Below are 16,634 nucleotides of genomic sequence, written 5' to 3'. Positions count from 1 at the left end.
AAGGTTTTGGTAACCACAGGGTATGCTGTACTTTCTAAAACATAAGAAGTGTTGCTACCAGCTCCTACATTCCCCTCCAGCGACATCCCCATGCTAAGCAAGAGTAGCAATGTTTCATCCCTCTCCATTCTATTAAGATGTTTCTCCCCCTTGCCCATAATTCTCCCCCATAGAATTACCCACAGATGGGTCCCTACAGGAACATTCTCCAAGGGGTCCTGTGTTTTTTTCATGAAAGACAAGGAATGCGCTTGTGCGAGTCGCAAAGTCTGAGTGGGAATGAGCTGCACGCATACAGGGAGGCTTTCAGTGGGAGCAGCTGCAGGCCTTTTGCTTTTCTGCACATCCTCAGCTACCAGTGCCACTTGGCCCTAGGCCTCTATCAGCAACGGTGAACCCTAAGGAGCACGGCAGCTCCACACAGAGGACCCTCATAGCAGAACCTCATAATGGCACAGATTATTGTTCATTCTAACAGGCATTTAGTAAGTGTTTGTTGTGAGTCAGGTCCTGTGCTTGCCACAGTGGGTAAGAGATGAGTCAGATGTGCTGCCTGCCCTTGAGACCTCACAGTTTAGTGGGAGAAACAGACTCATGAGTGTCATATACAGACTGGGTTATGACCAAAGCCCACACAGCATTTGGGCACAGTTGACGGATCACTTAAGTCTGTCTGAGGGCTCAGGCTGGGCTTCTCAGAAGAGATAAGATTTAAATGTTACCTTAACAAGGGTGTAGAAATTCTCCAGGGGGATTAAAGGTGGTGGGGGATGCATTTCAGACAGAGGGAGGTGCGAGTATACAAAGGCACAGGGATGTGAAAAGGCATCTTGGTTCTGGGCACAGTAACAGAGAAGCTGGAATGTGTGCTACACACCAGGGAATGGAAAGTCCTGAAACCAGAGAGGTAGCTGGGGGCCCAAGGAGAGGTTTTTATGATGTCATGGGGAGCCACTGAGGGGTTTTAGGGGGGAGAATGCCATAATCAGGTAATGTTCTTAGAGCATTTAGGTGACAATATGGGGGCTGGGTGGGAAAGGAGAAAGAAGATAAATTCACTGAGGGTATTAAAGGAAAGGACAGATTCTAGAGAGATCTAGAAGGTAGAAATGACAGATCTTATTATGAGAAATTCTAAGAGCTCCAGCACAGAAAACTGAAAGAGAAAGACAGCAGACTGAAAATTTAGTGAGGGTCCACAGGTAAGATGACAAGATATCTTGTATCAAGCAAATCACACCCTGACTTCCATTTCTTGATGGCCTGGCCGAGATGGCCTATGTAATGTTTATGGACAGGAGGTCAAAAGCTTTTATTACAAATTATTTTTACAGCTACAGAGGTGGATTCAGCAGATCTGGCTGGCTAGGCCAGTGTCTCCCTCCTTTCCCTCCTGCCCCAAAGCTAATTGCTTTGTCAAGGAGGATGCCTTCCCCAGATGGAAAAAGGCCACATTTTGGTTGAGGATTGACAAATAGCTATGCCAGGATCTCCATACTAAGTCCTATCTAGATTCACACATTACCACAAAGAACTGCATAGCTCAGAATGCTTGTCTGCCTATAGCATACCGTCACAGACCACACATGTGGCGAATTCCCAGAAGAATTGATATATGAGCTGGGTCTTGAAGAAAGCAAAGGAAAAATACGCACATTAAAATGATATCCTACCTGGTTTGGCCCTTTTTTAGAAGTACACCTAGAATGTTCTAGAGCAGAGCTGTCCAATAGAACTTTCCACAATGATGGGAATGTTCTTCTGTATGATCCAATATGGTAGCCACTAGCCACATGTGACTATGGAACACTGTAAATGTGGCTAATGTGACGGAGGAACTGATTTTTTTTAATGTTATTTTAAAATTTATGTATTTATTTATTTATTTATTTATTTTTGGCTGCATTGGGTCTTTGTTGCTCTGTGCAGGCTTTCTCTAGTTTTGGAGAGCGGTGGCTACTCTTCGTTGCGGTGCGCGGGCTTCTCATTGCGGTGGCTTCTCTTGTTGCAGAGCACGGGCTCTAGGTGCGCGGGCTTCAGTAGTTGTGGCGCACAGGCTTAGTTGCTCTGCGGCATGTGGGATCTTCCCAGACCAAGGCTCGAGCCCATGTCCCCTGCATTGGCAGGCGGATTCTTAACCACTGCGCCACCAGGGAAGTCCCAGAAACTGATTTTTTAATTTAATTTTTATGAATTTAAATTAAAATAGCCACCTGTAGCTAGTGGCTACCATGTTGAACAGCACAGCTCTGAAGCCCACTTAGCAAGCCTAGATTCTGTTTCCCACGCTTATTCTTTTCTTCGTTCTCCACACCTGTCTCTGTTCTCTTCTGCCTAGTCCCTCCAGGTTGATATACTAATTGACTATCTTCTAGCTTCCAACATTGGTCCTATTTCCTGGTTATTGATTTCCTCTCTCTCTCATCACAGCAGAACCCTGGACTATCTTCCATTTGACTCATACCTTAATACCTCCCCAACCTGTGCTGGAGTGTGGGCCTAGAGGAAGTAACTTCAAAGAACCTGTCCTGCCACGTTGGGCTCTCCACCAGGCCTTATCCTCTCCCTCCCTTCTTTTCCTCAGTTTCTTTTCTAGGCCACTTTAACCAGCTAGTTAGTAACCTGGAATATTCTTTGGTGTTTTCCCTCCCTGACAGCTTGAGTTAGAGGATGGAACAGTTGGAGGATGGAGGTGTGTGTATTGGGGCTGGGGAGGGAGGGTTATAACTGGTCGAACAAATACTTTGATTTGAGGTCTCTGGAAATAGGTGAAGGAATCCATCCTGAGGCCTTTTCTATCAGGCTTTTTAAACTTTGATTTATATACAGATAGCAATATTGATCGATTGATTACACCTGTGGATGGAAAGGATAGATTCAGGATACAAAAAAGGGTCTTGATAGGCCAAACCATTGGGCCAAATTTAACAGGATGCAATGTAATGGTGACAAATCTCAGATCCTGCTAATTGCCTAAGTACCAATATATGGCTTAGAAGACTTGGTAGTTTTAGCTAATTAGGAATCAGTAATGGATAACGAGAAAGGCAATATCCTCTTGGAAAGCACTAATAGAATCATATCCAACAAGAGAATTCACATCCAACAGAAACCTGCTCATTTCCACCCTGACCAGACCACACGTTGATCACTGTTTCAGATTCTGAGCACCTCACTCTTTTTTTAAAGGGTGAACATTGACAAGCTGAATGACCACAGTGGTAAAGGGACTGGTAACCTGTCCTATAAGGACCTGGGACAATTGAGCCTTACAAGAGCAGACCATGGGGACAAGGTCACTGTCCTAAATCTCTAAAGGGCAGTCACAGAACGGAAAGCAGACATGCTTTACGTGGCTCCAGAGGGCAGAGCAAAAACAAACGAGTGAAAGATAGAAAGAAATTTAAAAAAAAAAAACGAGCAAAAACTCTAGCAGATTTCAGCTCAGTATGAGGAAAATGTTTCCAGTTGTCAGAGCTGTGATTTGGGCAGTTTAACCTGCAGAGGCAGAGTTTGGTAGAGACCCTGGAAAAACGATGTTAAACATGCCCCAAAGCCAGTCTGCTCAAATATTGATTGTCTCCGCAGTGATGGATAGCTAATTCAAAATGTGTAGGCCCCATACGTGCTGACCCCATTTAGCTTCCAGGTTCTATATTAAGTGTTAACTCCTCATTCTAGCTCACATTCTCGTTAAATAACGGGGGCTCCTTGTATGTGGGAAACCGGTTTCGAGCACAGAACCTCTAGCACCAAGCAGAATGGCAACATAATTTTAGCTCCTGAGCAAATGGGTCTCACATTTGAATATGCTGTATAATAAGCGTGCTGATTACTCTGAGAAGAATACTTGAAGAATAAAATAAGCTGTGATCATCAGAGGAAAAAGGGGCTAGCAATTTATGGCTGCTGATTGATATTCAAAAGTACATGACAACTCTCATCACAGGTAAAAGATAATTACTGTGATTATAAAATGTAATGACAGTGGCAGGAAGTGATCAGAATTTTACTGGAAACCAGTTTGTGGTATAGTTTCTTACCACATTCAGATTTATAACTTATAAAAATGTGTCCCCATTTGGTTGTTTGGTTCCTCCGGGCAGTTTGAATGTGAATCCATTGTAATCTCAACTTTGCAGGAAGTGGCTGACCGAGTTTTCACGGGAAATGAGAAGCTGAGGTGTGGAGGCCTCAGGTTGGACGTGGGGACATGACAATCACCTTGTGCTGGGAGAGAAGCTGTAATGGGGAGCTGGCTGGTGCCCCACACCTTGGATGACCTAGACCAGCAGTTCTCAAAGTCTGCTCTGCAGACCTCTGGGGCATCCTGATACTCTTCCAGGAGGTCCATAAGATCAAAATTATTTTCATAATAATATTAAGATGTTACTTGGCTTTTTCATAGTATTGAAAGACAACAAATTATATGACTCAACTTATATGAAGTGTCCAAAATAGGCAAATCTATAGAGACAGAAGGCAGATAAGGAGTTGCCCAGGGTGAGGGGAGGCCAGAAGGTGGAGTGACTGCTTAATGGATATGGGGTTTCCCTCGGGGTGATGAAAATGTTCTGGAACTAAGTAGTGGTGGTGGTTTCATAACTAAATGCTACTGAATTGTATATTTTTAAATGGTTAAAATGGTGAACTTTATGTTATATAAATTTTACCACAGTAAAAAACAGTCCAAAAATAAATAAATAAATAAATAAATAAATAAAGAATTAAAAAGAAAAACGTCATCTTTTGGAGTTCTGACTACCTGCTCTTTGCTGCAAATACTCCTATATATCCCGGCTCCTCCCTTACCTCCTCAGAGCAGTCTCTCAGAGCTATCTGAGAGGTTTCGTCCTAGGCTTTCATCCTCAGTTTTGTTAGCCAAATAAAACATAATTCTCAACTTTTAGGTTGTGCATTTTTTCAGTCAACATGACAAAAGAAAAAAATGGCGAATAATATTAAGTAAATGAAAGAGATCCATTCTTATGACTTGTTAAATGTTTCCATATAATTTTTCAGACCTCATAGCATGTTAGAGCTAGGAGAGACCTTGGTTACCTCCTCATGCAAGTTGGAAATAGGGCAGGGGAATTCCAAGGTGATCCTGTGGAAGAAATATGGATCAGGAGCTAAAGAGGAGAGATCAGGAGTAGGGAACAAAGTCTCCCAGGAGTGGATAGAATGCATAAGATAATAAAGAGAGAAAGGGTAGCTTAAGATGATTATCAACCAGCATTTAGGAAACCCCCTACCCAGAAGAAAGGCCAGAGGAAGGCAAGAGAACTAGGAGATGGGAGAGTCCCAGAGCAGGGCAAGATGCCCCAGGGCATGCATTATCAACCGGGGATACACAGGGTTTCAAATCAAAGAGCACTTCAAAGCTTCCCACAAAAACCAGTTGCAGTGTCTTGTCCCATCCCACCCTGACAGAGCTCCCCAGAGGCAACTACTGCCAACACTTTTATCTATTTCTTCTGATGTTTACCTCATATTTATAGACACATGCTCTGTTCTATGTCTTGGTTTTTCCACTTTAGACATTATCTATTGACTTCATATTATTAGAAGATTAGGATTTAGCTCTCTGCTACCACCTCTAAAAGCCAAGTGGGCACTAGTAAACTGGAAACCAAGTGACCCATCTTAAAGGGAGGCAGCTGCTATTCAGCGGGATATTGCCAGGGAATGTAGCTCTGCAATGCAGAATGTGTCAAAGTATGTTCATTTGTAAGTAATTAAAACACAACCAGAAAACTGACTTAACGATGAAGCTCACACTAAAAGTCCAGGTAATTTAAGCTTCAGGGTTGGTTTGATTCAGCAGAGCACCAGTGTTATCAAAGCTGACCTTGATGTGAGATGGCTAAGGACAAGTCCCAGAGCTCCTTGCCCATATCCAGAGAGATACAGGTCAATTCTGGAAGCCTCTTTCTCAGGAGTCCTAGCAAATCTCTATTAATCTGGATTGAGTCTTATGCCTGTAGGAGATACTATGGGGCTCGGCCCAGGTCCCCTCTTCAGGGGGAACACATCCATCCCTCAGATGCTGGGAATAGTCTTGCTCTCAGCCTTAGGAAACCACTTCCCCCAAGGTTTTACACCCCCTTCCAGGGTGCAGCCTGAGGCCTGTGACTGGCTGATGTGGGAATACAAATGTCTGGCCCCCTTACTTCAGTTTGGGACAACTCTGAAGGGCCATCCCCATTCCTGAGTTCCTGGGATCAGCTGAGGCTTTGGTTGTAACTACATTGCACCTACTTTGCTGGTTGGCTTCTCTCCACCCCCACCCTTGTCTTCTTCAGGTCCCCATAGGTGTGTGTCCTAAGAACACTCCTCAGTAAGCCTTCTGCATGCAGCTCTCCATCTCGGATTCTGTTTCCAAGGAACCCAGTCTTGAAACAGTGCTTGTTTCTGAATCAACAAAGGTGACAAAAGGTAGGGCTATGCTGATGAATTAGGACTAGTTTGCATGCCCTGTTCTAGAACCAGGGGTGGGATCAGCCTCTCCCAACAGCACATAAGTTGAGCCAGAGAGGATAGGGACTGGAACAAAGCTTTCAATTGTTTACTAAAAAGGGAAGAATCATATTGGGGAGGCAGCTGCACAGATCTTTTGATCTTTCCAGAAAAGTCAGAAACAGTTTATGTAAACAAACAAACAAACAAACAAAAAACTCATGATGTTTTAATGTCGAAAACTAATTGAGATATTTTTAAACACTATTAAGAGCCAACAAGACATGGTCTAATACTGGCCTGCATTTCAGCAGTTTGCAACCTTGGCCAGAGAGAACATAGATGTAGTTTGTAGCCCCAGAGAGCTAAGCTGGCACTAATAGTGATCATGAAGTCAAGATTTCAGCTCAACCTAAGGAACAGTTTCCTAATGATTTGAGCAAGATGAAAACGGAATGAAGCACCTCAGGAGGAGATGAGTTCCTTGGCACCAAAGGCCATTGTTTGAGTCTTGTTAGAATTTGAACTATATGATCTTTGAGTTCCTATTCATTGAATAGGAACTTTATCCATATAAAGTGGATATCCATATAAAGTGGATCCACTTTATCCATATAAAGTGGATATAACTTTATCCATATAAAGTGCCGTGTATACATAAAATACCACTGATACACCCTTTGGCTAATGTCAGTAGCAAACAGCAATGGGATTGCACCAATGGTTCTACTGAAACACAGCTCAATTTTCTTTTCTGGAAAACACACTCCACTTGACTCATTGCTTCTGGATACTTCAGTATCAAAGGAAATAAAAGGTGAAAAGAGAAGCACGTGATTCTTTGCCCTGCTCCTGTCTTAGATACAAAAATGTCACCAGCAAATCCTTTACAGATATCACATTATGAGACCCTCTGTTGCTTAGAAGTTAGCATTATATTCTAGCAAGTCAGAGCTGGAAGCATCTCAAAGATCATGCGGTCTTACTCTTTCATTCAATAGAAGACACAGAGAAGAGAAGGAACCCACCTGAATGACACAGAAAAGCCAGGACCAGGATCCAGATCTCTTTACTCTTGGAGCAGAGTTCTCTCACTGAAACACAAAACCCATTTTTTGTCATTAAGGTGAAATAATTTGCTACTGTCAGCTATCCTGGAGTGACAGGACTTCTGGGCTAATGGACCTCAAGATTCTCACAGACAGGAGGTAGCCAGGCTATGTCTTTTTCAGCAGTCTAGAATGCCTAATCATTTGTAGAGATAGCTTATTTGATTCTGTTTAGGATTTTATTTTTAAAAGGTAATATGCTGACACGGTTAAAAAAAAAAAGGTGTTCACTAAAAGTTTCACTCCCACTTCTTCCCCCATCCCTCTTACCCCCTCCTACAGGCGATTTCTCTTATTAGTTTCTTGTGAACCATTATAAGAAATTTGAAGTCACTTCCCCTGATTCTCAGAACGATCTGGTAGGGTGGGGATATTTACTCACCTTCATTTCACCTATGAGGAAACCGAGACTTAGGGAGCCTAGGCAAGTGAAAGAATGAAAAACTAACCAAGTCCAAACTCAGTGTTCTTTCCGCAATTTCACTATGCCTTTCAATAGCTCCGAGGTGTGTATAAAAGGTACAAGTGGGCATGGAAGGCAGGCTGAGCCACTGAATCAGAGCTCCTTAAACTTCCCAACAGGACAGAGCTTGCAGAGGGAGTGACTGGCCCAAGGTGAAAGAGAAGAGGGACCCACCAGGCAGATGTCCACCTGGAAATAGCATTTGTTTCATCCTGCCCCTTCATCCCATACAGCTAATCTGTCACAAAGCCCTGTCAAGTTTTCCTGTGAAATATTTATCCCATCTGTTCCTCCCTTTCTCCTTTCACACCAAAAACTCTGGTGCAAACTTCAGTTACCTCACATTGGGTTATTGTCACAGGCTTTTAATTGGTCTCCTGGTGCACAAATAGCTTCAACCTAAATGAGCATGTATTACATCCAATTTCCATTTATAACATGTGTGTAAATGATGCTGGTCCTTCATAAAGCCTAAATTTTAATCTTTCAACTCCACTCAGTGGAAACAACCTCATTAGTGTGTTAGTAAAAAGGGTCATGTAAAGAAGACTTGCTCCAGCTCAGAAACAAGGCTGGTCTTGAGAAAGAAGAGACTTGTTAAGAAAATGAATAAATAAATAGCAATGTTATTCATACACTGGAATCGTACCCTTCAATAAAATGAAACAAGCTACTGATGCATTCAACAACCCAGATGAATCTCAAAAATATGTTGAGGGAAAGAAGTCAGACACACGAGAGTACAGGTGTATGATTTCATTCATATGAAGTCCAAGAACGCACAAAATCGTCTCTTGGGGATATAATTTAGAACAAGGGTTGCCTCTGATGGGGCACTGGAAGGGATACAGGGGGATGCGATAGCAGTGTTTTCTATCTTGATTGAGGTGTTGGTTACACAGGTGAACACCTTTGTTAAAACTCACCAACTATATGCTTAACATCTGTGCATTTTACTGTAATTATTCCTCAATTTAAGAGAGAGAGAAAGAGAGAGGAGAAAAAGAGAGTGAGAGGGAGGCCGACCTGCTCAGCCTGCTGTAGAAAGAAGAACCCAGATGTCCAAACACAGTGGCTTCTGAGTGGCCCCCTGCCCTCTCTCAACTTCTCTCTAAAACACATCAGAGGGGTGGGATAGGGAGGGTGGGAGGGAGACGCAAGAGGGAGGAGATATGGGGATGTATGTATATGTATAGCTGATTCACTTTGTTATAAAGCAGAAACTAACACACCATTGTAAAGCAATTATACTACAATAAAGATGTTAAAAAAATAAAAAATAAAACACATTTGAAGAAATCGGGAAATTAGGAATCTCCCAACACTGTACAAAATCTGACAGAAATGTAATGCCAGAGTCTTGGCAACATCTCTACCCTTATAAAGTGCATGTTGCAGCTGTATGAAGAAAATCCAACCCAATTTTGAGCCCCTATCACGCCCACCCCCACTCCAGAAGCAGAGTGCCCCAGAAAAGGCGGGAAGGCCCTTGGCCCCTCCCACACCGTCTGTCCTCTGTGCTCTGGGGACCTCCAGCCCTTTCGGAATAGATCCCAGGCAGGCAGAACACCTTTTCCCAGCATCCACACCCACTGTCAGGAGCCAGCTCTGCCAGCTTGCAAGCTTTTTAATTTAAATGTCATTTGTTTCAGAGTAATACAAGAAGAGAGTTGGTGTGGGGTTTTTGTTTGTTTTTTTTTTAACATCTTTATTGGAGAAGGAGAGAGTTTTAAACGCAAAAAAGACTACTACAGAGCTTGTTACCAAAACAGCATTCTCCTGCCTGGCCCCTCCCACTTTCCTCCCTCTTCTCCAGAGACAGCAACTTCAATTCTTTTAGCTGTCGTCTCTGGTGTTTGCCTTCTTTTATGTAAATAATGTGGTTATATTACATCCAATGTTTTTTGAACATAACTATTGACTTCCTACTATGAAAAATAAGGATTTAGCTCTCAGATCCTCACTCCCACACAGCTTTGACTTCCCACCTCCTTTCAGTGTTGGTTATTTATGTTATGTGACTACATAATGTTTACAGGTGAGCCATATAACATATTGTAATTATATTTCTTGTACAACTTTTTATTTTTCCTGGAGTTAAGAATGACCTCTTTTTATTGTTTTCATTTCTCTGTCAAAGCTGCAAAGTCACCTCTCAATGTGGCTGCACAGGAGGTAATCTTCATGTTTATTTTCCAGCATACCTCCTGGAGCCCCTGTCCTGTTTCCATCTGTATTGGGTTGTCCTCGAGGCCCACTACAGCTACCCTTAAGGGAGGGTATTCTCCAGTAGCTTCCTGAGAGAGGGTACGTGGAGGGTTAATATTTTGAGATCTTGAATGTCTGAAAATATTTTTATTCTACTCTCACTCTTGAATGACAGTTTGGCTGTGTGTTACGTTCTAAGAGGAGGATCCTTTTCCTCAGAATTTCCTCAGAAGGCATCAATTCCTCCACTGTCTTCTAGTTCCCTGTGGTCTATTAAGTCTCATACCATTTTGATTTTTGACTCTTTCATTATGACTTTTTTCTCTTAGGACACTTTCAGGATCTCTGGTTTTCTGATTTTCATTATAATATGCCTTGATGGGCCATTTCAACCTGGAAATCCAAAGGAATTGTGTTGTATTATTGCCTGATAATTTCATCCTTTACAGCCGTAGGTACTGAAAATACTGGCATTTGGAGGTCTCTCAATGGAAATGCCTGCTTGCTTCCTGATCACCATGGAGTGATACCCACAAGTCTCTAAGACCTATCAGTACATCAGAGTTTCCAGTCATCTGTTTAGCCCCTCTCTCATAAATATGAACGGACATACAAGGATGGTCAGATACTCAGGAAAGACTTGTGAAAATTAACAAAAGGAAACCTCACTAAAATGGAGCTGGGAGGCCAGAGGGGGAGCTCTCATGTACATACCACGCAACATCCATAGAGATCCTGACAGGTAGAGACCTACCTTGCATCTCTAGCAAGAAGTGACACTACTATACCACCTTGGGAGGAAGAAAGATTTCTCCTTGCCTGATAACAGCTCAGCCAGTGAAAGGCCACTATACTTCAAAGTCCCAGTTTCCTCCAATGGACTTTTTGTTTTTAACAGCCCCTCCCAATTTCCCCTTCTCTTCTATAAAAGAGTCTCCTTTCTTTTTCTTAACTGGACTTGCATGTGGTTCACCATAGTTGTGTGTCCTGAGTTGCAATTCTTTGCTGCTCCCAAATAAACTCGTTTTGCTGGTAAAATAACCAGCTGTTTTATTGTTTTGGGTTAACAGACTCTAACACTAGAGCCAAAAATCTGAGTTAGTAAAAAGGAACTTGGAGAAAATGGAGACAATTCAGATATCAGAATAAAACTTTATCTTCTCAAAGAGAAGAGATGTTACATCAATGAAATAAAAACAGGATGCTATGAAAAATGAATAATTATAAAGACAAAAAAGAGCCCTTGGAAATTATAGCTAAAATAAAAGAAATTTGGTTATCTTAGATGTTCACTCTTAAACCAGTCACTTTGGACTTCCCTCGTGGTGCAGTGGTTAAGAATCTGCCTGCCAATGCAGGGGACATGGGTTCAATCCCTGGGCCGGGAAGATCTCACATGCCGCGGAGCAACTAAGCTCATGCACCACAACTACTAAACCTGCGCTCTAGAGCCAGCGAGCCACAACTACTGAAGCCTGTGTGCCTAGAGCCCGTGCTCTGCAGCAAGACAAGCCACCGCAATGAGAAGCCCGTGCACCTCTACGAAAAGTAGCCCCCGCTCACCGCAACTAGAGAAAGCCCACACACAGCAACGAAGACCCAACGCAGCCAAAAATAAATAAATAATTAAATAATTTAAAAAAATAAACCAGTCACTTTCCTCAGAAAAGAATCCTCCTATCTCCTGCCTTTGGAGATTAGCTATTAGCATTCTGGAACTAAGTGGGGAAAGGGGAGTTGGAGGGGTATCTTACCATTTGGGATGTAGACTTCTACTGAATTCCCTTCATTTTATTTTTTCTCTCTTTCTTGAACTCTGATTAGTCGGTTATTGGACCTCCTGGACTGATCCTTTGATTTTATTTGTCCTTTAGTATATTTCATTATCTTTTTGTTCTACTTGCTGGGAAAATTTCCTCAACTTTATCTTTAAATCCTTTTAAGGATTTGGGAGGATGTGGAGATAAGCATATGAGTTAAATCCATCATGACTAACCAGAAATCCTTCTGATATCATTTTACATCTTGACTGATGGTACAGTTGACTCTTGAACAACACAAGGGCTAGGGTTGCCAATCCTCCCTGAAGTTGAAAATCCATGTATAACTTTACAGTCGGCCCTCCACATCCAATCTGCATGCACGGATTCAATGAACCTTATATTGTATAGGACTGTAATTTGTATTTATTGAAAAAAAATTCACGTATAAGTGGTCCCCCACAGTATGAACCTGCATTGTTCAAGGGTCAAGTGTGGGGAGTTCCCTGGCTGTCCAGTGGTTAAGACTCCACACTTCCACTGCAGGGGGCACAGGTTCAATCCCTGTCAGGGAACTAAGATCCCACACACCGCATAGTGAGGCAAAAAAAAAAAGGGTCAACTGTGTATTCTTCGGGGGAAGAATGATAATAAATAGGGAGGGAGATAATATGGAGGGTAGCATAGGACTAGTGGTGGCACTGTGCATTCTGAACGGTATGTTCTCCACTTCTACATGGTTAATGGAGATGCACTCTCACCTGGGCCTGGTGTCCCCGAGTCCAGTGCCGCTCTGAGCCCATGTCTCCAGAGAACAAACTTCTGGTCTTCTGTCATTTGTCCACTGGCTTTCCATTTACTAAACTGTCCCAGAGGGGTACTGGTGAGATAGAAAAATAAGTGAACAGAGAAGGAGGTCCAGAAATAGACTTAAGAATATGTAAGAACTTAGTATGTGTTAAGGGTCACATTTCATGTTCATTGTGGGAAAGATGATTATTTAACACATGGTATTGGGACAAGTAGCTAACCATTAAAAATAAAGAAAATTAGACCTTTACTTCAAGGCATACATTAAAATATTAATCTATATAGAATTTCACATAAAATAAAAATGAAACCAGAAGTATCAGATGAAAATATAGGTGAATATTGATATAGTCTTGGGGTGGGAAAGGCTCTCATGACATGAGAGCAATAACCATAAAGATCAATTTTATCCTAAATAAAAATTTGAAATTTTTCTTCATCACCCTCCCCAGTATGTGTGTTTGTGTATGTATATATACATACATAAATAAAATTTTAAAAGCAAACAACAAGTGGGGAACATAGTTTGAACATGAATGTCAGACTAAGGGTTAATATTCTTAATATATACAGAGCACTTATTAATAAATAATTTTAAAATACCAACAGGACATAAACAGGTGACTTATAAAGGAAAACAAATACCTTATAAATACCTGAAAAAATATTCAGTCCCATTAGTTATATAAACAAGTACAAATTAAAGTAAAAATGAGATATCATTGTCAACTTACCTAATTGATAAAAAATTTTTACAGTTTTATTGAGATGTAACTCAGTTACCATAAAGTTCACTTCTAAAGTGTACAATTCAGTAGTTTTTAGTATGTTCAGAGAGTTGTGCAACCATCACTACTATCAAATTCCAGAGCATTCCTGTTATCCCAAAAAGAAACCCCATACTCATTAGAAGTCACTCCCTATTACTCCCAGCCCTTGGCGACCACTAATCTATTTTCTGTCTCTATGGATTTGCTTTTTTTAGACATTCCATATAAATGGAATCATACACTATGTGGTCATCTTGCCTGACTTCTTTCAGCTAACATAATATTTTTAAGGTTCATCCATGTTGAAGCACGTATCAGTACTTCATTCCTTCTCATGTCTGAAAAAAATTCCATTGTATGTATATACTACATTTTATTTATCTATTCTGTGATGGATAAACAACCAAAACGTCCAGTTTGTGGACATTTCGGTTGTTTCCAGTTTATGATAATTATGAATAATGCTGCTGTAAACATTCAGGTACAAATTTCGTATGGACATATATTTCTATTCTCTTGGGTATATAACTAACAGTGAAACTGCTGGCTCTATGTTTAACTTTTTGAGGAACTGCCAAGCTGTTTTCCACAGCAGCTGCACCATTTTACATTCTCACAAGCAATGCACAAGGGTTCCAATTTTTCCACATCCTCACCAACACTTGTTGTCCATCATTTTAATTATAGCCATCCTAGTTAAGTGCAAAGTGGTATCTCATTGTGGTTTTGATTTTCATTTCCCGAATGCCTAACAACATTAAGCTTCTTTTTGTGCTTATTGGCCATTTGTATATCTTCTTTGGAGAAATGTCTATTCAAATTCTCTGCCCATTTTTAATTGGGTTGTCTTTTTGTTGTTGAGCTCTAATAGTTCTTTATCTATTCTGGATACAAGTCCCTTATTAAATATATGATTCACAAATATTTTCTCTCATTCCATGCATTGTCTTTTCACTTTCTTGATGGTATCATTTGAAGCACGAAAGTTTTAAATTTTGATTAAGTCCAATTTATCTCTTTCTTCTTTGGCTTGCTGTGCTTTTGGTTTCATATCTAAGAAAGCTTTGCCTAATGCAAGGTCATGAAGATTTACTCCTAGGTTTCCTGAGTCTTATAGTTCCAGCTCTTGTATTTAAGTCTATGGTCCATTTTGAGTTAATTTTTATATATGGTGTGAGGCAGAGGTTCAACTTCTTTCTTTTGCATATGGCTATATGAGTCCAAGCACATTTTGTTTAAAAGACTATTCTTTCACATTGAATTGTCTTGGCATCCTTAGGTTTTCAACCTTGACATTAGTTGAAAAATGATTGACAAAGATTTTTAAAAGATAATACCCAGTTTAGGCAAGACTGAGGGGAAGTCTTACACACTGCTAATGGGAGCATAAAAGAGGAACAGCGTCTGAAGGGCAATTTGCCATGTATATCCGATTTGAAAAATATGTACTCTGATTCAGGAGTTGTACTTCTAGGCATTTATTTCAAGGAGATAACTGTACAAAGATGTTATGTATAATGGTGAACAACTGGAAGTAACCTAAATGTCTATCAGTAGAAGACTAGGTGAATAAATTGTGCTACAATTTCATCTGTACAATGAAATATGATGCAGACTTTAAAAATGATGAAATGATTTATTGACTTGGAGCAATTCCTGTGACCTACTGCTAAGTGAAAAATAAAAGCATGTTACAAAGCGCTCTTTATAGTAGTATTCCACTTATATAATATATTTTACTTATGCCTCTACATTCATAGAAATACCTCACTGTTAACAAAAATGTTAACAGTGGTTGCTGTTAGGTAATGGGATTTTAGCTGGCTTGTATTTTCTTCTTTATACTTTTGGTGCATTTTATGCATTTGCTACATGAATATATATTGTCTTTATATTCAGAAAAAGAAAAGCTATTTTCATTTTGTAGAATGTCCTCAAGGAATATATATTGTAAAAGACTATTCAATGGTATGGAAATATGTTCATAATATGTTAACTGAAAAAAGCAGGTTATAGTATCCCACTTAAAATTTTTTTAATGTAATATACACAGTATTTCCTAGGTACTATGATACTTTTTTTCCACCACTTACTACTTCTGAAATAAAAATGTCTCTTACAATCAATATGAATATTTAATGTTCATTAAATTCCCCCCTCCCTGCCTGCCTGAAAAGCTGTTATTAATGAGATGATGCTTCTGGCAATCTGAGACTTGAGAAAGTGCCATATGTGTGTAGAGAAAAGACTGGAAGAATAGACACCAAAACGTGAGCAGTGTTTAGCTCTGAACTGAGATTTTTCTTTTCTTTTTCTTTCTTCTTCTTTTTTTTTTTTTCTGGTTAAGTATAGTTTCCAAGTTTTCTGTAGTGCGTGCATAAATAAACATAAAGAAATCAGGAAGCCAGCTGCCCTGCTTTTCAAGGAAGAAGCAGAGTGTGAGGGTATTTGGGACTTTGGGCCTTTACCAAAATAAGACACTAGCAAATTAGGGTGCACACAAACCACCTTGCATGCCCACTGAGGGGCCCCTGGCTGGGCAGGAGCTGGCAAAGCAAGCTTGAGAACAGATGGTAGAGTTCGGTCAGCAGGAGCAGGGCTCTTGGATCAATCTTAGTTCTGTGTGGACAAGGAAATCCCTGTGAGGTATGAGTGAGTCCAGATGGCGGGGATGCTGGCTAATTATGGAGGAGAGGGATGTCCAACACCGCGGGGCCACACAGATATTTTCCAGGAGTATGTTCTCAGTTACTCAAGAGAGACCAAGGCCTGCATGAAACAGAAAATGAGTCCACCCCTTTTGAAAGTCAAAACTTACATTGATTAGAGAATTCCCTGGCGGTCCAGTGGTTAGGACTCAGCGCTTTCACTGTGGTGGCCCGGGTTCAATCCCTGGTCGGGGAACTAAGATCCCGCCAGCCACTCGGTGCAGCCAAAAAGAAAAAATAAAAATAAATAAATAAACAACTTACATTGGTTTGAGGTGAGCCCGTCCCTCAGCCAAAAGGGCAAGGTAACTACAGGAGATGAAGGGCATGGAGCAGAAGTGGAAGAC

At 40.9% G+C, this 16,634-nt stretch overlaps 1 protein-coding gene across 1 annotated transcript in view; it reads right to left on the bottom strand.

The window, feature by feature from the left end:
• The window catches only part of HEMGN (hemogen), a 39,420-nt gene extending 22,786 nt beyond the window's left edge, over positions 1–16,634 (bottom strand). The window contains exons 1-3 of the mRNA XM_061201112.1: positions 16,398–16,634; positions 12,761–12,879; positions 7,488–7,553 (exon numbers count right to left, since the gene is read on the bottom strand). Coding sequence (XP_061057095.1) covers positions 7,488–7,553; positions 12,761–12,836 — 142 coding nt within the window. The 5' untranslated portion in view covers positions 12,837–12,879; positions 16,398–16,634. The remainder of the gene's footprint in view (positions 1–7,487; positions 7,554–12,760; positions 12,880–16,397) is intronic.

Source organism: Eubalaena glacialis, chromosome 9, assembly GCF_028564815.1.
Source record: "Eubalaena glacialis isolate mEubGla1 chromosome 9, mEubGla1.1.hap2.+ XY, whole genome shotgun sequence".
NCBI lineage: Eukaryota > Metazoa > Chordata > Mammalia > Artiodactyla > Balaenidae > Eubalaena > Eubalaena glacialis.
This window is presented reverse-complemented; position numbering and strand designations above follow the sequence as displayed.